Source organism: Megachile rotundata, chromosome 7, assembly GCF_050947335.1.
Source record: "Megachile rotundata isolate GNS110a chromosome 7, iyMegRotu1, whole genome shotgun sequence".
Classification (NCBI taxonomy): domain Eukaryota; kingdom Metazoa; phylum Arthropoda; class Insecta; order Hymenoptera; family Megachilidae; genus Megachile; species Megachile rotundata.
The window spans coordinates 4402470-4423069 of NC_134989.1; the positions used below are offsets into that span (position 1 = coordinate 4402470).

General features: G+C 31.5%; 2 protein-coding genes and 1 long non-coding RNA gene across 3 annotated transcripts in view; 2 read left to right on the plus strand and 1 right to left on the minus strand.

The window, feature by feature from the left end:
- LOC100878748 (uncharacterized) overlaps positions 1–20600 on the plus strand; it is a 911930-nt gene that overhangs the window by 684246 nt on the left and 207084 nt on the right. The gene's annotated exons all lie outside the window — the stretch shown is intronic.
- Positions 8309–9455, minus strand: LOC143264815 (uncharacterized). The gene is made up of 4 exons (XR_013038774.1): positions 9374–9455; positions 9065–9199; positions 8781–8965; positions 8309–8426 (listed from the first exon to the last, which is right to left on the minus strand). It is a non-coding gene; the product is annotated as an uncharacterized LOC143264815 (long non-coding RNA).
- On the plus strand, positions 9554–12401 carry LOC143264810 (uncharacterized). The gene is made up of 2 exons (XM_076533680.1): positions 9554–9865; positions 12170–12401. The coding sequence occupies exons 1-2, from the start codon at positions 9554–9556 to the stop codon at positions 12260–12262; spliced, it is 405 nt and encodes a 134-aa protein (XP_076389795.1). The 3' UTR covers positions 12263–12401.

The following is a 20600-nucleotide window of genomic DNA, read 5'->3' on the forward strand; positions in this document are numbered from 1 at the left end:
TTTAATTTCAGCACATCGAATATTTATAATACCGGGTTGAGCAATGAAAGTTTCGCTTTCCAACTATTCAACTACAAATGTACTAAAATTTCATTATACAATTTATTAATTGGTTTTCCAATGTATGAGGACATTATTATCGATCTTATGATCAACTAGTAATCAAAGTCTTTATAAGTAGGACACACGGTTTATAGTCTTGACAATATTTATTATAACAAGATTAAAAATATTAAGAGAATAATATAAATTAGATATGAATAACACGCTTTTTAATCACCACATTTTTGTCGAAAATATCTTTACTATTCCCTTTTAGTGACAAACTTGTCATTTTTCGTATACCCGATCGATAACAACGGTCATGACTTATCGACCAGTCTTTCAACGAGTTATATTCGTTATATTCGTTTTCACTCGCTTGTAATTTTGTCAGTCACTTTGCGAATATTATTTGTATTCTCCATTCAAATACAATAATTAAAAAATCTCCATATAAACATCGAATACTCTAGTATCAAAATTAATTGTAATTCATTAATTTCTTATTCATTAATTCAACCATATTATAGGACTGAAATTATAAAAACGATTAATGAGAAATCACATTGTTAGACATATTTTACATATTTTAATTCGTGTATATTAAGGACATGACACATATGTATATGATGAGTTAATATAGTACAAATTGATTGAAAGACAGTTAATATACAAGATATTTAACTGTATCAGTATTATATTATGTTACAGTTACATCAACAATGCAATAAAAAATCGCATTAGCAATTTATTCAAGATAAAACGATGAATTAACAATCGAATGAAACAGAGATAGAAGTAGCTGAATCTAACAGTAACTGAATGAAAGAGATTAAATTGGTTTCAGTTTGTTGCTCGATTCGCCTAATCAATCATGGTATGGCATCTAAGTAGGCCCACTTGTATATAATCACAACACCTGATAACATATTAGCATTATCTTGTAATAGTATCGTGCGGAACGTGTCTCTAGAGAGAAACTCCGTGTTCCTCGTGATTGTCTAACATCTCCTGAAACAAGGATAGGCCCTTTGATGATGATTCGCTTCATATCATCACAACTCCAACATTACGAATTCATTTTATTAATCATTTGGGTTCACTCTCCACATTTAATAAATAAAATCAATTCATTTCGATGCATTTTGATTCATCAAAATTAAAATTTCTCATTTTAAACAAATATTCGTCAAACTGCTTGATAAAATCTTACTACATTCATGTTTATTTTATTAATGTTATACTCTGTTTATGTAGATATATATAATGTACTAGACCATGTTCTGTTTTAGTAAAATCTCAACTATCTTAATCATTACCGTTTTGTATATTTTATAGCTCGTTACGTCATACACAGTTTAGTTTTCATTTAGTTTGAGACACGAAAGTAAACCAAAAATCAATCTGCAGGTTTGAAAAATTGCTCAATCAATGTTAAACAACACATCATTTTTCTCACCAACGAAAAATCCCGGAAATAACGAAACGGAATTTTTAATCTACTGCACGTTTTTATAAAATGACTTTCAATCTACAGTATAAAAGAATTACAGAATACAATTGCTGATTGCATTCGACGAGCAGTAACGAACTTTCCGACGCTATTTTATCGATAAATCATTAAAACGTGATAAATAAATCCATTTGAATGAAACGTACGCTATTCGTTGCATTAACTCGGGCCTTGTTCAGTTGAATAACAAGTAGCTTATAATAATCCTTGAACAAATAAATGCTCGTCACAGAGTATTACAGTTAAAACTGTGACTTGCTTAATCTGGTTCCCCGGAACGTATCGTTCGGCGATTAATGCGATTAACGTTGTGTGCAAAATGCAAATTTATGTTCTTTGTGTCGCTTATATCGCGATCCCGAGATAATTCGTGTAAATTTCCATCATCTGCTCGCCACTCGAGCAGCCGAATAATTAATTGCTTCTGCGATCGGCTGCCAGAAGTTGAACGTTCCCTCGACTGAAGCAATAACTCATGACTAATAGCTCTCGTATGCGATTGACACGCGAAAAGATATTATTACCTGGCTCCTCCACATCCTTCGGGACCACGTTGTTATTCTGCATATCTCGTGGTTTGGCATTCATGGAAATACGAGCGACGCCCCCTGTGACAATATAATTTATTCATTGGCTCGTTACAAGCATCGTATACATATATACCACTCGATAGAATTATAGTACACTCTCGTTATATTGCCATTGTCGGTGTGTACGAACGAAGAATTATTGCAATTGGAGATATATTGAATTAGGTGAACAGTTTTTTGGTAAAAATATTTAGCAGGAGTTTGTAGATTTGGATGTATGGAGATTGGATAGTTTGGGAGCTTGTTGGTTAAAGAATTTGAATGTTTGGAAATTTCGAAATTGCGAAACTAAAATATAAGGAATTTGGGAATTTGGAAATTTGTGGATTTGATTATCTAGGAATTTGGAAATTTTAACAATTAGAAAATTGGAAATTCGAAAATTTTGGATTTAGGATTTTAGGATTTTAGGATTTTGGGATTTAGGGATTTGGGGATTTAGGGATTTAGGGATTTAGGGATTTAGGGATTTAGGGATTTAGGGATTTAGGGATTTAGGGATTTAGGGATTTAGGGATTTAGGGATTTAGGGATTTAGGGATTTAGGGATTTAGGGATTTAGGGATGTAGGGATTTAAAGATTTAGGGATTTAGGGATTTGGAGAATTTGAGGAATTAGGGGTCTAGTGATTTAGGGATTTGGGGAATTAGGGATCTAGTGATTTGGAAATGTAGTGATTTAGGGATTTAGGGATTTAGGGATTTAGGGATTTAGGGATTTGGGGAATTTTGGGGAATTTGGGGAATTTGGGGAATTTGGGGAATTTGGGGAATTAAGGATCTAGTGATTTAGGAATTTAGGAACTTAGGAATTTAAGAATTTAGGAACTTAGAAAATCAAGGAATCAGTATTTCAAAAACTTTGAAATTTGGAAATTTGTGAACTTAGAAATTGAGAAACTTAGAAAGCAAAAATATCAACTTAATATCAATTTAAAAATTACATGCTTCAATTTTCAAAGATTCTAAAATTAGATTTAAATTACTACGTAAGTGTTTCAATATTCCTTTATGAAATCACCAATCATCTCTAAAAACATATTCCTGTGATCAACATTATTTAAATATGAATAAATAATCACTACAAAAGTCTTGATTATTTATTTTTAAATAGTTCGCATTTAAAAAAGTTGCATTTCTTTCTAATATAAAATATTTGAAAAATTCCGAACTATTTAATATTACCCGTAATTATAGAACGGGTTTCACGTTCTATGCAAGCAATTAAAATATTCCGTGTTAAATTGTAAGTTAAGCATAAGCTACGTTTATCAGGGGAGTCTGGAAGATCAAAGCGACCAACGATATAGAGTTCAGTATCGGTGCAACGGTGTGGCTTTGTTGGATAGCCTTGAGAGGATACAAGGGTTGGCCAACCCTCTCCGAGGGAGTTTGAGGGTTCATCGAATTATCGAGGGGTTACTATTAATTACCATGAAATTAGCGTACAACGAACGCTCTGTTCTTGCGCGGAAATAACTGAACCTTCTATTTTCTCTATAAGCCTTTTGTCTGTACAAATGGTCACAAATTATTGAAACTTCATATAAGATGCACTGGTTAAAAAAATTAAAAATTCTTTTGTAAGTCGTTTGAAGACATGTTTGAAGGTCTGTGTGAAGGCACTTGTATGAAACATTTGTAATTTATAAACGTTCAAAACTGTCGTCGACGTGAACGGTTGAGATTTTAAAGATTTTAAAGATGTTGAAGATTTAAAAAATTTTAAAAATTTTAAAGATTTTGAGATATAATGATTTTAAGGAACAGTTGTGCTTTCTAACAGTGCGTGAATTAATTTGTGTATTAAATTTAAGCCATCTTTACGCTTTGTTGTATATCTATAATATAAAGTACAATATATGTAAAAGATAGTATACACTCCTATGCTGCGGTATTGAAAAGATATATGTAATACTAAATATTCTTTTGGATATATGTACATATTTACAAAAAAATGTAAATTCGTATGTGTATATTCGTTTAATCATAAAGTTTAATCATAAATTTTTAACTCTTCTTTTTATTTGTTTTTCTTTGATTGAATGTTGTGTTTCTGTCAGGGCTTTTAATCATCAATTTTTTAAAAGAGTTTTTTTATTTGTTTTTCGATTGAATGTTGTGAAGGTTTTGTTAAAGCCCTATGTGTTTTGAGTTTCGTGATATTTGATGAAAGATTACACGTTTGTTACAATATTGGTACCTATCAATCTATTTCATTCAAACGCTTTCAATCATTTTTTAGAGCCTTTTTTCATTTATTCATTGAATGCTTTGAATGATTTGATCAATCGTTTGTACTATCCTATATATGTCTGTTTGCTGTTCAAATGTATTCCTTTATCTATTAGAAAATATATTTTGTATAGTAACATTTTTTGGTGACACATGGTCAATTCTTTTACATTTTATTATTTTTATTTAATTAGTTTTTCTATTCTGTACATTTCATACGTTTTGATTTCAAATATTTTGTATATTTTGTACTTATTGATTTTCAATATTTTGTACATTCTGTATGTTTTGATGTTAAATATTTTCCGTATTTTATACGTTCTGATTTTCAATATTTTGTACATTTTGTAGGTTTTGATTTTTAATATTTCGTTCATTTTGTAGGGTTCGATTTTCAATATTTTGTTCGTTTAGATTTTCAATAAGTTGTGCATTTAATACATATAAATTTTTAATCTGCAATATTTATCATTGTAAATAATATTTGCTATTTTATATCTTTTCATGATAGTATTCCACTTTATCCATTGCGACAATTAAAACAATATTCATATTCGTTAAAATAATTTAGTACCTTCCAAATTACAAATTCTTATTAACTATACTTATACTATTTTCCTCATACTTATTCCTTAATATTAACTTTTCACATCATTTACTTCTACAATTTTTATTTCATCCTTTTAATTTCATCCTGCTGTCAAGATTTACAATTGCATCCAATTAGAAATGTTCCAATTGTCAACTAACATTTTCAAATTCAGTTCGTTGCTTTGAAAGCATTACAAATTAAAAAGCACTTCATACCTAAATATTGTTATAAAATTCTGCTGCGTATTTCACTCAATTTGTGCAACGTTAGCACAATATAAAGTTCACTTCCACGTTTCTAATTGTCACTGAAGTTTACAAACACCCTTGAGAGAGAATATTTTTTCAGTCCTTCGACTATCCCTTATAACAGTTACGAGAGGGTCGTAGACCATCGCTTGAATTTGCAGGGACGTTTTAATGCTTGCCGCTTTGTGCTCTCGCAGTTTATTCGACTTTTATGGAGAAGAAGATTTACGAGGATTTTAACAGTGAACTGTGCCGCTGGTCGATGCGTGTTTTATAAGTAGAAAATGTGTACCCGACATTTTGTTATAAACAGTTATTCGATCGATATCCACAAAGTCTATCTTAGTTATACGAATAGTTGTTTTTTTTTATTTTAGTTACTCATTTTACTTCGGCAAAAACAAAATTAAGCTACTTTTAGGAATTTTGTTCTCTCTAAATGTATTCGATGAAATAAACCTTTCATATTTCCCTTTTACTGTCTTTTTATTTCATGTACACTTTTACTTCCCTTTTCTTGCACATACTTTTTATTTTCTTTTTGTTTCACAGTTTTGTTTTTTATTAAAATGCTTATGACGTATACATATTTTAAATTCATGTGATTTTTAATAAATGAAGGCAGGTTTAAATATATTTGCTAAAATAATTAACCAGATGAAATAATGGTTTTAAATTTATTTATAACCTGATGATAAATTTATTTTCCATCAACAAAGTTTGTTTGGTTAACAGTAAAAAATTGAATATTAACTCAATCAGCTGAAAAGTATTGAGAGAAACGTTATTCAGAGCTGCTGTTGTATAAAATTGTTATTAATATTTTGTAACGTTCAATATTAACTTTTTCATTTCCATCAATTTAAACGAAACAATCGCATTTTATAATAAAACTACACTCAGACAGAAAGAGTATTTTACATATTCTCCGGAAATGAACAGTAAAATATTGATAAATCTTTTTTAACGCAGGAATTACGTAACAGGAACAACGTTTCAATATTTTTGAAGTAATGACAAACGATGGAAAAGTCAGTTTAGGAAACAAAATAAAATATCAAGCAACGTGTTCAACGTAGCACAGATTTATATTCAAAAAATCGTGTACCGACGCTTTGTTCTGAAATTTCAAAGCCATCAAACTGTCAGCTATCGAATGATCTGTCTTCTGTTGCTTGTAAATCAATACGGAATTCGTCTGGTAAATACCAGCCACTAATTTCTGACATATTACGTACGATTATAATTATGTTCACTTCCCGTTTCAAACTCAGTATCATGTTTATCCAACTTTTCTTTGAATTGCCGAACATTTTCTCGTTCCGACAACATTTTATAATGTTGGCAAAAGCCGCATGCTCGTAATTATAATTTCATGTCGACCACATTCAGTTGTGACATTTACCATCACAAACTCGTCACCGTCGATTTCGAGTCCAAACTCCATCGTACATGTTGTTGCATGATATTTACTGAAGTACAGGCTGATTCACAAAGTACGTCAAAACGAACTATTTAATCAGTACTTTGTACTATGGACACTTAGTTTTATTGTTAGAATACGATTATTAAGAATTGTTAAAAGATAATTAACATTCTTTACATACTTCATTATAATTCATTTAATATTTCATTAAATGAAATGTTAACAATATTAATAATTTTGAGGAAGATTGGAGTACAAGTTGAGATTTTGATTCTGTAATTTTGCAGAAGATTGTCTTAGTTTGAGACTGACAATGAGAAAGATTAACTAAAATTAGTTTTAAATTAAAATGCAAGTCAAATTAAGATAAATGACTAATTAGCATTAGCTGTTAGTAACCCTGTCGTTGTCATGAACACGTACTGTAAATTAGAAATGTAGTATCAATTTTATTGTGCTCGAAATTTTATGTTTTTTAGGTAAAAAAAAAGAACATTACGTTCTTTAGGAAAAATTTGTCTTACAATTGTTACCCAATTTTATTAATCAAATTTTCTGAATGAAAGGATTAACTACCCCTTACTACTACTTTCTTATTACAAGCAATATATGTTTGTTATTCTTTTTATTTATTGACTATATTTGGATTTCATATAAACGTATGTGTATCATACGTATTTCATTTTGATTTCATTTACTTTATTTTGATTTTATTTATTTTATTTTAATTTCACTTACTTTATTTTAATTATACTTCTTTTAGTTATATTACCATTTACTAAACTGGATCCGCAAATTTAATTTTCGATGTTGATAATCCATTTCCCTTAATTTTACTGAATATACATGAATATTGATTAACTACTAAAATATTCCGTGGACATATTTCAGCTGTATCGCCCTACATTTTATGGTTGCTGTATAATTAGGTTCCGTCTCTGTCATTCGACGTCCAACAGTAACTTTAACGTCAATTCACGTTATACCGTAACATTGCGGTTTATGTGATCCGAGTATTTTGGAAAGGATTTAAATTATTCTTGAATTCAAAGTTCATTTAGTAACGCTTCATCGTGCTTGCCACTATCAATAATCAGATGAACAGTTTAGTGTACAGTACAAATATATGTGAAATCGTCGCTTTCCTTTTCATTGAATTTTATCTACATATTTTATTAGTTGTGTGGCTTAAATTGTCTTCGAAGATTGATTTATCGACTAGTCGAGCGTAAAATAACGGCCTACGTAAATTCTTGAAAAGGCTGTGAGATACAAGTGTGTTTTGTTTTCGTTTCAATCTGTTTCCGATAACGGATATTGCTTATATTTATTTCTTCGGCATATTCTCAAGAGATATCCAGAAAAGCTACAATTCTCTCCAGAATATTTTTATTTTATTGTATCAATTTTATCAGGGAATTTTCAACTAAATAGTATCGTGAGTTGAATATGCAATATTAAATTATTAAATCTAGTCATTCACTTAATGGAAAATTGTCTACAGAAAAAACTGTAATTCGAAATATTTTATTATTACAATTTAATATCGGTTGAAAATACTATGAAGTGACGGTTTGTTTATATTAATTTTGAAATTAGATTACAGATTTTCATTATTCATCGTTATCATGAAACTAACTTACGAGACTTTCATTTCTGAAGAAGATTAATACCTTTTCCTGTTGATAATGAAAATTCTTAATGAAAGTTTATATCTCATTCTCGTTTTCGTAATTTACTCTATGTCATAAATTTTATGTCCGTTCTAAAGATAAACCTCCTGAAAAATGTTTCAAAAATTCTATCTGTTCCAAAGATATACTTGATGAAAAGTTATTTTAAAAAATAATAAATATTATTTATTACTATTTTTGAAATGCAGTTACTAATTATAAATAACTATCACAATAAAATAATTAGTATAATATTGTTATAGAACACAATTCTACGTTAAATAAAATATTATTTTATTTATGCTACTTGTAAATATTGTATAATGCATGAACATCACACAATATGCAGTACAAAAATAAATATCTGTTACGTTAAATAAATACTACATTAGTGTACAAATGTTGCATAATTTATTATCATAATATATAAGATAAAAATATTAAAATACTATAATGCATACCTAAGATGGCGATCTGTATAGCATATTACCAATGTAACCTATTTCCAATCTAATCTAACTCTTCTAGAATCTTCAGAACACCGCTCAAAATGGTGACATTGACAGGAATCAAAGGTAGCTTCCGTATGTGAATATTTAATCAAACTGCCTCACATCGCACATTCTGTCTAAAAATCACGTACATCCTGAATTAAAAAATACACCCTCTTTAAGAAAACTCCGAACGTGAATTTCCAAAAAAACTGTACCATATGAACGACAAGAATATTTCTGCCACTGCTCACCTCCTCAACTCCAGAATCTCAAGTTCAAACAAATCCACCATTTCCTAGATCAGCACATCAGAGCCGCTCACCGCATCATCTAAGGATTAAAGAACCATAAAACAAGAAACAGTGCCTTCCTGAAGCTCAGTGTACCTGTAATACAACAACAAAGAAATCAACCTCATAAGCGATCATAATAGAAGATCATAGAAAATCTAAATTCTCCAAGTCACATTGAAGTCTCAAACTATCAAGAAAGCCGTTGCTTAGAAACCATGTTATAAATCGTACCTATTAGTAAAAAAAAGATAGGTAAAATAGAAGTACCTGAAATTTGTCGGTGAAGTTGAGCTTTCGAGCGGATTCTCATTTGCTCGCGCTAAATCGCCTCGCAGAGGTCAAACACTTAAAGCGGCGCGCTAAGCAGGGTCGAGCGTCATCGCTAACGTCAGTGATGACAGCAGTGAGGTGGCGTGCAGGCCGTGGTGTTAAGCTTTCGCCGGATAAATGTGCGCTATGTATTATTACGCCAGCAAGCTGACTGCGGCGGCTCTAAGCGGCGGTGGCTCCTTCGCCGGGGGTGGCGGGGGTACGGCTGGCGGGGGTGGTGCGGTGTGTCGATGCCACGAGGTGCACAGAGAACAGCAACAACAACAATCGCCGAAGAGGGGTCAACAACAACCACCTCAGACCTCTCGTCATCAGTCGCGAACATCAAGGGTGAACACCCCCACCCCCGGGACCACCACCACCTCCGAGCACGTCGTCGTCGAGCACCCCAGATCCAACCATTATCACCGACATCGTACCAAACACAAGGTAGGTGCTTTTTGCTCGTTTGTCTTTCGAAGGAGATAGTCTTTTTTTGGTAGTTCCGGGGAATGGAGAGTGAATTTGTTGTGAGAGTGGAATGAAATTAGGAATTGATCATTTTTTTAGATTAATAGTTCTTTGATCTAATAACACCAGCTTTGGAGTTTTGATATTTGGAAATTGATGAAGTAGTTTTTAAAATTTTTGAATTTTTAAATTAATAGATTCCTAGGTTTTTTAATTTTATAAGTTGGCAGTTGTATAGTTTTAAGTTTACGATTTCAGAATTTGGTCGTTCTGTATTATTTTATTTTTTAATTTGCAGTTGCACGAGATTTTGAATTCATGGATTTTGAGATAGATAGGTTAACAGATTATCTAATCTACAAACTTTCAGATTAATAGATTCACAAGTTTGCAGATTTACAGACTTTTGAATTTGTAGATTGATGAATTGACAAACTTTCAGATTTCTCAATTTATAAATTGACAAAACATCACAAACTTTAGAATTTGCAAATTGATAAATTTAAAAATTGATGGACCTTCAGATTTATAGTTTGATAAATTTGCAAATCAAGCTTCTAGATTTGTAAATTGTCACATTTACATGTTCACAAATTTCTAGATTTATAGATTGCTGAATTTACAAATTTACAGATTTTTAACTTTATCGATTAAAAAGTTTATAAATTTCAGACTTCCAGGTTCATAGATATACAAATTTACGAATTTACATACTTCCTGATTTGTAGATTGACAAATTCACAGACTTCCAGATTTACTGATATTCAAATTTAAAAATTTTTAAACTTTCCGATTTATAAATTGATAAATTTGCAAATGTCCGAACTTCCAGATTCATAAATTGACAAATTTCCAAATTTATAGATTAACAAATATGAAAATTTACAGATTTCCATATTTATAGATTTACATCATTAGTTCCAAAATATTTAAAATTGAAACCTATAAGTTTTTTGAATCCATATTCCCAAATTGTTCGCGCGATGGGTAAAATATAAACTATTTATAGTTATTTACGAAGGTTGTAAATCTTCGTCGACCCATAGCGTTTCCAGAACCTGTTTCAGTAGTGGAATATTTCTAATGTTAGTATTATAAAGTAGAATTTTTATTGTTAAGTAGAGTTTATATAGTGGCTCAGAGTCCTCCACACTGATGTGCCCAGGTCAATGAAGGATGTATGTATATCATCATCCCACTAGTTGTAATGATTGTTGTGTGTTGTTGTAGTTGATAGTTACAAAGTTAATCTAAGACTGACTAGTTGCCTATAAACAGCCAGAAAAGAAAGCAAGGGAGGAAGTTCAGGACGTGAAGGCGTTGCCAAAAAAGACCAATCGGGACAGATTGTTATTTGTAAAAGACAGTGATTGGTGAGATGGTTCAGCGAATGAGATTGTAAGATTTTAGCCTTCACTCCAGGGTTGTAAATAACGTTTCGTTAATAAGGTGACCCAAACAGTTAAGTGATTTGGGTCCTTCAAAAGAACTAAGTAATGGGACACATTGCGAGACTGTTGAATGACCGAGTCAGAATGCCTGGCCCGCCGAGTACGCAAGGATTTTCGTAAACACTGCACACAACAAGGGTGCACAGTTTAGGACCATGGAAATAAACTTCTTTAAGGAAAGATATATTGGCGTTAGAAAGATGTGCTTTTCTGGCCTGTTAAAAGGCTATTGTCAATAGTTAAGAACGTCAAGCTGTGGAGACGTTCATGTGATCTCAAAAATCTGGTTGAAATTACAAGAGTGAAAGTTTGACAAAAACCCATAAATATTACGTTGATTATATTCCGAGCAACTCGGAACACAAATTTACAATTAAAATTTAGAAATTTGATCTTTCACAATGTGATACAACTTTGACTCATATTTCTACCACGATTAAATTTTTATTTTATATTTATATTTATAATTATAGTTATAACCACGTAACATATTGGTGGGGCAATTTGAATGCAGAGATAGAACCTTTTTATTTTCTATTTTTTTATGAAACTTTTACCAACATATTTGTGCCATTTTTCTGGTTAAAATGCGACAAAACACGATGTAATTTGGCACATAATTATTTGTAATTTCAATTGCGTTACACTTGCATCAAGGACATGAGTTAGACGCTGTTATTGTCAATTAAGCTAGAAAATATAATCAAAAGTATATCGTGTTTGGTCTTATTTTAAGAGAAATTTTAAGTCTTATTTTAGAGAAATGCGAAAATCTATTGATCAAACTCTAATAACAGAAAAAGTCAAAAATAAAAAAAGTTTATGTTCATAGTTGTATTGCTCACGGATATTGCCGAACCTGGATCACGTTACATTTCTCGACAAGCGAACTTCTGGGTGTCTCAAGATGTCTTCCCTCTACTAGTGGAATAACTTTTTCATTTATATCGTACACGACATTTTTGCTTACATCGAATGATTACTTGTACTACGTTTTGATGTGTTTTCAGTGAGTAGAAATTCGTTTACCATAAAATAGTCGGAAAAGCTCGTTCAAACGCATTACCATTTTTGTATTCGCCTCGGGCGACAAAGAGAAGTCGAATAAAGATATTTTAAAGAAAGCAAAACGTTTTTCTGTATGAATACCAGACATTCTTAAAGTCCGGATATTTTAAAAAATTATCTATGTCTACGAACAAACTGCGAAACTTTTAATCGATACTCGAAGGCATTGTGCGTCAAGGAGATCGAGAATCGCCGGTATTAATCGAGACCGGTACAGTTTGGAGATAGTTTACGAATTTGTTTCATCGAGTTCGTTCGGTCGTGGTGAACGTATTCGAATTTATTTAGCCGGAAACTTCGAACCGAAGTTGAAAACACCGCGGTTGGAATAATACGGACGTTTACTGGACTCTTGCTTTTTACCGGCTAATACTGAAAAAACTACTAACCATTACCGGATTACGTCGTACTCTAAACAGAATAATAGTCGTTCTATTAGTTTTTTTTTCCTATCAAAACGGATTTAAACGTGTCGAAAATATTTCAGATCCAATCTTACGCATCGCCAAACTAATATTTCGATCGTTTCATCTGCACTGCGAAAACAGAACGAACACCTTTTTCGTTGAACATTCATTTAATTCCATTCAACTTATAATCCTCTTGCGATTACTCATGTAGGATAATATTAATGTGAATTATCTCAAAAGTAATTAAAACTGATGTAGTTTATAATTCATAAAATCACTTTATTTCTTCGTTTTAATAACGGTCCGATATAATTATTCTGCTGCTCTTCGCCAGTTTATAAATATATTTTGAATGAATATGCTTATTTTAATTATATGTATATATGAAGTACAATAATTAAATTCTAATGTTAAATCATAATAAAAAACTTAATTTAATTTACTTTATTTATTTTTTAGCGATTTCTATGTTGTATATGTCAAAAGAAAGAAAGAGTTAAAAATATTTATATTCATTTAACATAATTTATTAGGTTAGATATATTTTTTAGATAAATTTACGAAAGTCATTATTAAAATATTTTTTTAGTATTGCATGGTTCGTCCTAAGTGTTAGAGTATCATGATATGTCGTGAGATGTCGCGAATTAACAAAATCGGCATTCATTTGTCAATGCATCGCGAATTGCAGAGATGCGTATTTTGGCGGTAGTGCGAGTATAGACATCGTAAAAAAAAGACGTATTATAGCACACATTATTATTTTGTAATAAAACTGCGTAAAAACCAACACTAAGAAATTTTTCAAACTTCATATATGTTTAGTAAAATTTTTAATACATATTTATGTTTAATATTATTTATTCGTTATTTATTTACGCCACATGCAAAACTGTTATTTATCGTAAAAATTGAACAGTTTTTAATGATACGAAATTATTAGATTGATCGTTTATCTCATTTATGTATTTTGTACTGGAAACAGCTCATTAGCGTTTAATAATAACAGCGCCTTAATAACGCTAAAATCTGTCGATACTCTATGACAAGAACAATAAGATAAATACAATAAAATCCGAATTATCATCGTTCGATAATTGCAAATGTTTCAAATGAAGCTAATGTCAACATGAATCATGAATTATTTATTTCGGATTAAATTACTCATTCGAGAATTAATAACCCATCGAACTGCTGAATACGCATGGCTGATTGCGCTTAAGGTGTGTTTGCAATCATTCTTACATAATTGTTAATGGATCTGACAATTAATATCGATTAAATTACAGATTTAAGTTGAACTTTAGAAATAATTTGGATTGAATTATATTTTTAAATATATTTAGATTAAATTTTAATTTTTAGAATTCATTTAGATTTACAATTAAATTTCCAATTAAATTCAAAATTAATTTAAATTTAGGCAATTTTAAATTAAACTTTATTCCTTTTGTTCGTTGGTTCTGTTCTATTTCAAGAAGTTAATTTAAACTTCTATTTTCAAGTTGTCATACTAGTTATTATATTGTACGTCAGTTGTATGATCGTTATAACGAAAAATAATTCAAAGAATTACGGTTTGAAATAAATAGCTAGTAGCGTAATGAAAAATTTCAGTCGCGCCGTTTCAACCACGCTTGGACGATTAAAAAGTACAAACGATTTTTCCCTGTAGCTCTGGTATTTTAATCGCTGCGAGTTCGTTAAAATTCTAATCGAAACTTTTGCCTTTCCGATGGCTACCATTAAAACGAGCTTTAACGATCACGATAACTATTCCAGTTATCTGCTTGTTCCTTATTTTAAATACTTTGAAACTACGGTCAGATTCTAATTTAAAAAATTAACTGTTAATAAAATTAATAATGTATAAATGATGTGCAGAAGTTAACCTAACCAATTGTACCTGGACATACTATTTTTCGCTTCCAACATAACCAAACCTGTAAACATGACCGATTTTAGGTTATGTCTTTCAATTTATGCGATTTATTCAGATGTTTTTATTAAAATTTGCAAAATTTATGAAATTATACAAATTCTTTTTACACGTGCTTTTTCAGTATTTATAAAATCAAATTTGTAACTCTAGTTACTACTGACCCTACATTAAATGTAGATTAAATTATAAAACTAATGAAATAATTAATTACAAGTATGTTTCACGACATTCAAGTCTGATGTTAACTACTTTGAAACGACTCTTCGCATAAATATGTTCATTCATAATTTCAATATATTTTGCATAAAACCCATCAGCTCATTGTCTCGCTGTTTAAAATAAATTTATTTATTTCCCTTCTTTTTGCTTTATTATTTTTCTGTTCTTTCTCTCGATTCCCTGACTGAACGTCCAGAATGCCGTTTACAAGTAGTTTCGCCTATTTTTTCCGTCGAATGGTTCGCTTTAATTGTTCCCGTAGATGAACAATGCAAAGGTATAATGAGCGAAATGGAGCCCCGTTCGAAATTATGCGCCTTCAACGATGAATTCTTCCTGAAAATGGTTGCATTTAATGCCCGATGCCGAATCAGGAATCTACTCGACAATTGAAGGGTCTTTCTCTCTTCTTGTGTACTTAACAGAAGAAGCGTTTCGCCATTGATTTCGAACGAATTATCAATATTGTGTCACCGTTAACGTGCCTGCTTCTTTATTCAATATAATTCTATTTTTCATTAATTTATACATTGTTTCTAATTCTATTAATACCAAACATTTATTCTCAAATTCTATTCACTTGAGCTTATTAGAAAATAATAGAAATTCGGTAGAATTTCTCTTATTATTAACCCTTCCACAGTGTAATAAAATTACTAGTTGTGGTCCAAAAAATATCTAGTTCATACCGAATTCAAAACTAAACCACATCTTCTTCAGTTAGAATAATCTTAGAAAACAGTGGAAGCAAATTTTGCCATAGACTTTGATTTCTTTGGTAAACTAAACAGTTTGAACGTTTTATCTTGTCTGTGACTGTCACAGGATAAACTGTCAATAGATCAAAAACTGATTTATGACAAATACTATTTAAAAATTAATGTACAATGCATTTTACATAAACAAAACATTCGTATGATTGTTACTATAAGGATAACTCGGTAATTACATTTAGGATATCTGAATAAATATTTTATCACTATTAACCCCTTAACTTACAATTTTCTATGCAGTTGCGTCATTCACAGCTGGCTAATTAGTGCTGCAACGTTAAGGCAGCTAAGGGAAGTTAAAATGTTAGGCACGTTTCAACGACCCTTGATTATGCAGATCATAATTAGAATTGAATACAAAATTCAATTGCAGTGAAAATGCGAGTCAGGTTTATCACATTTGGACTGTGCGCGTCACAAGTGTGATATTGTAGGGCAAGAGGTTATCCTATGAAGAACCATATAAACTCTCATCGTTTATTCTTTTCTACTTTTAACAACAGTGAAAATAATTTATGTGTTCTCGTTGAGTGGAATACTCTGAGCAGAGATAATCACCAAATAGAGAAATACTGTGTAATATAGCGTAACAGAACCTTGAGAAAGTAGAAAATAACGGAAAAAGACCAACAGGAACGATAGTAAAAATAAAAGCAACAGTCAATATTAATACTTTCACACCGTTAAGAGAATTATTTTAAAAATAACGAATATCATAAAAATAGTAATTGTTAATTGCTCGTGTTTACTGTGAGGATGTTCGAGCTTTGTAGGCGTTATGCACGCTTGTGCCAACAAAAAACTAAGGTTCTAACACTCGAAGGACCACCCGATACTTCGGGAAAAAATGACTAAGTGTCTAGGTTTGAACATGCTATGCTAGTTTATTTCTAAGTCTAATAATATGTTGTACTAAGTGCTATGTTCTATCAAGTTCTAGTTGGTATCTAATGTTGTTTGCAATCTGTCCAAAATGTTTAAAACTATAACCAATGTAACCTCGGTAGGGATGTTCTTGGCGGGGGAGGAATGTTCCGATTGGGTTATAAAAATTGTGGAAACTAGGGAAGGGAGGTGAAGTTTACGCCCTTTTTGAGTTTTTCCCAGTCGCTAGCTATGACTAATTTTGGCCCTGGACCGTGGCAAGTAATAAAGTCAAGCAGCGCGCTGACCGTGGTAAAACATTCGAGAAATAACGGACTAGAAAGTTAGAAATGATGGTACCTGGTGACCATATGCGAAACAAAGAAATGAAAAAAGCTACGGTAAGAATCGCGGGTCTTTATGGCTTCATGAGTTTACTACTGCCACGGAACGTTTTACAAAATTTCAAGGGATCGGCTATAAATCAACTAAAAGCTAAATACTATGAATTTACAAACTAAGGATAAACTAAATATTTACAGTTAAATGTATGACAAGTCTTAACAGTAATTATATAAAATAAAATTGAAAACACATGGAAAAACACATCACTGCTATGTATAAATGATACGATTTGATTTTCAGTTAGTCTATTTTCTCTTGACCAGAACACAATGTACGTATTTTTCTTGTAAATTAAATAATTGAATAATTTCTTGGTTATTAAATATTCTACTCAATAAAAGTTTTCCAAAATAAAATTTTTATTGGAAAGATTTTCTGGTCGATCATAACATTTAATGGTCTCAATAAGCATTTAATTTATGAGCACGTAATTAAATGATTTCTCCGATAGTTAGCAATTACCAGTTAGAGTAAATTATTAATTCTGAGCGAGTTTCTTGCGGTTATTGCTGTAATCCCTTATTAGATTTCCCGAGTGTGCTTCAAAATAGAATCTGATCCACTCGAGTGTCATTAGAGTGCACGAGAGTGCTGTCTAGTTCTTGCGGCTGTGGATCAGAGGATGAATGGATTATTGAATAAGAAGTACTCGTTCGAGGAGAGTCGATTCAGGACTCGATACTGCTTGCCGGGATAGGGATTATAGAAGCAATGCCCGTCCTTTGATCTTCGAATGCATCGTCGAAAGAAACCGCGTTTCAACCTACATTTTGACCGCTGGGGATCACGAACCTAAGTTGATCACTGAATTTTTCTGACCGTGTGCGGGTCACCTTGTACGGATGGATTTCATCTTCCCTTTCTAAGAAGCAAAATTTATGAAATCTCGGTTAAAGTAGCGATACAATTTTATTGCCAGGCAATCGTATACTTTTGACATCGTGTAATCTTTAGAAGTCGTTTTCAAGTATATCGAACGTTTTGATTTTTATTATTCAAATTTAAGAAGGTATAATGCTATCACCTGGTTTTAGTGTATATTTTTAGAAACTACATTGAAGAAATCATTTATGTAGAAGTGTATTTATATACACTTTGAAGTGACATCTATGAAATATATTATTCAAATACTTCTTATTTGTTCTCTAAATAATCTTGTACTTTGCTACTTGCCTATTGAAAGGAAAATATATGTCAAATTAAGTTAATGTAATTTTCAGGATTATACATTAACTTTGAGGTCAGATATCATTATAGTATTATATTTATTTACATTACTATAGAGAAAGGCCCATATTAATTTGTCATGTTTCTTTTCTTTTTCAGGTGAGTGTCCTAAGCTATTTTAGAACAGAATTATTCATCTTTAGTATACAGTAACTTCTTAATGTAAGTAACAATTTAATTACATATGTAGAATCCTCAATTTTTACATTACTCATACTGTTCAAAAAAAGGGAGAAAATTTCTGTACTTCATATAAAATACCTTTCACATCGTTAAAAAGAATAGTAGTCTGGAACAAAATTTAGCTTAGTATATCAAGATATAATCACACAGTTATACAAGATTATACAACTTTAATGATTTTAATTTTTAATATGTTACAATTTTAATTTCTAATGTATCATTAATATTGAAACTATATATTTTCTTGAAACACCGTATATAACAACACAAGTGCCTTATATGTCAGTCTATGGAACATTCGTTTATTATCCCATTCCTAAACTAACATCAACTCACACAATTAAATTCTCGGAACCAACCACTAATAATATACGGAAGAGTTGATTTCACCTCTGGCGCAACTTTCAGAACATACCTAATTATTTAACCATCTTCACGCTGCATACGTCTCTCCATCTTTCGCACATATACGCAATATGTGTTACTGGTTGCAGTAGTGTGTCCAAAGGTAGTGAGATGCCATAAAGGGATGTTCCTTTGAGTTCGGTGGCTCAACAGCAACGAGAAGGGTGTCGTGATGACCGAGACCCCTCGGATGCTGCTTTGAAGCTGGGTCATTATAATCAAGTCGAGTGCAACTTAGTTAACGACATCAAACTCCAGTGTCGAAGTGTGACATCGAGTGTACTTCAGATGTCATGTCAAGTTGTGATGTGCTTGCGTCATAGCCAGATAGTGAGAAAATTGAATTGTTTGTTATATGGTCACCATGCCAATTTTAAAGTAGTAGTTGGTAGTGTAGACTATTCCGGGTTAAGAGGTGGGAAAAATAAATCAATGGCCGACCACAATTTAAAATAACAACACACGGAGGAGGTTTAATGTTTCCAATCACAATTCTCAATGAAGACTCTCTCGCATCCCCTTGTACACGGTGTTTTATCATTTCCTCAAAACTCCAAGAAGGGAGGAAACACGGGGTGGGGAAAGTGTGACGTTCTACGAAATTGGAAATTCCCACTTTCCCCTGCAGCGGTCATCCGGCCCAAAATCGTTGACCGGTGACCCATCCGTCCCTCGATTTACAAATTACCGTAGCAGTAATAAACCCAAGGATCGCCTCGACTTTTTAAATTACACGTACCGAAAAAAAGAAATATTACTACGCCAACCCTGGGCTCAATGTGCCTACCAAATGTTAAACCGGACAAGTAACGGTTCCTTGGACTTTATTACTGCTATGTAAAAGCTTCAATATTACAAAACATCCTAAAAATCTAACATTATGTCTACAGTAGTAGTGGTTGACAAATGAAAATTAAGTGACAAAACACGAATTTTCAGTGCTGTACTTATTTGGAAAATTTTGGTGTCGATTATGGTTGAAAATTTCAGTGCCATTTATAGTTGAAAATTTAGGCGAATTTTGGGTAATTGAAATTTAGGTGTAAGTATACGATAATTGGAAGAAAATTGATTATATGGCTCAGATAACGTTTAGGATACATTTAGGCTGGATATTTAGGTTATGATGTAAACAATTTTATAAATATTTAAAATTTAAATAATTACTAATTTGATAATATAAATTACTCAATAATTTAAATTATTTGAAGAGATGCACTCAATTATAAAAAACGTGATAGGTTACTATTAATATAGAAAATGTAGAAATGATTTTAGATATTTTAGATTAGAATGTTAATAGATAACTTCAATTTAAATAATTAAAAATGCTATTGATACTCATGAGCGTCCTTGCACTTTCGAGCACAATTGCCTATTACTATTAATTAAGTGAAACTGGCATATAAAAAAAGATAACAGAAAATATTACATAAAAACCACATAGAAAAATTTAACACCGTATTATTCAGTTAATTAAATTTGAACCTAAAACTGAATGAAAAGATGTTAAGCATTCGATAGTTTTCTTAGAACTAATAATCTCATTTATCAAACTAACCTCAAAATGACGTCACGTTAACGTCTGCATCGTCCACAATACATCCCGAAACACCATCATGAAGTCACCTTATCATCGTTGTCAAAAAGTTATCAGTAGAGGTAACGGTCGTTAGCATTCTGCATCCCATGATCGTGAAAGCAGCAGACGATCGTTATAAGTGTAGCGGAAGTGCAGGTGCAGGATAAATCTCTGGAACGAGCATT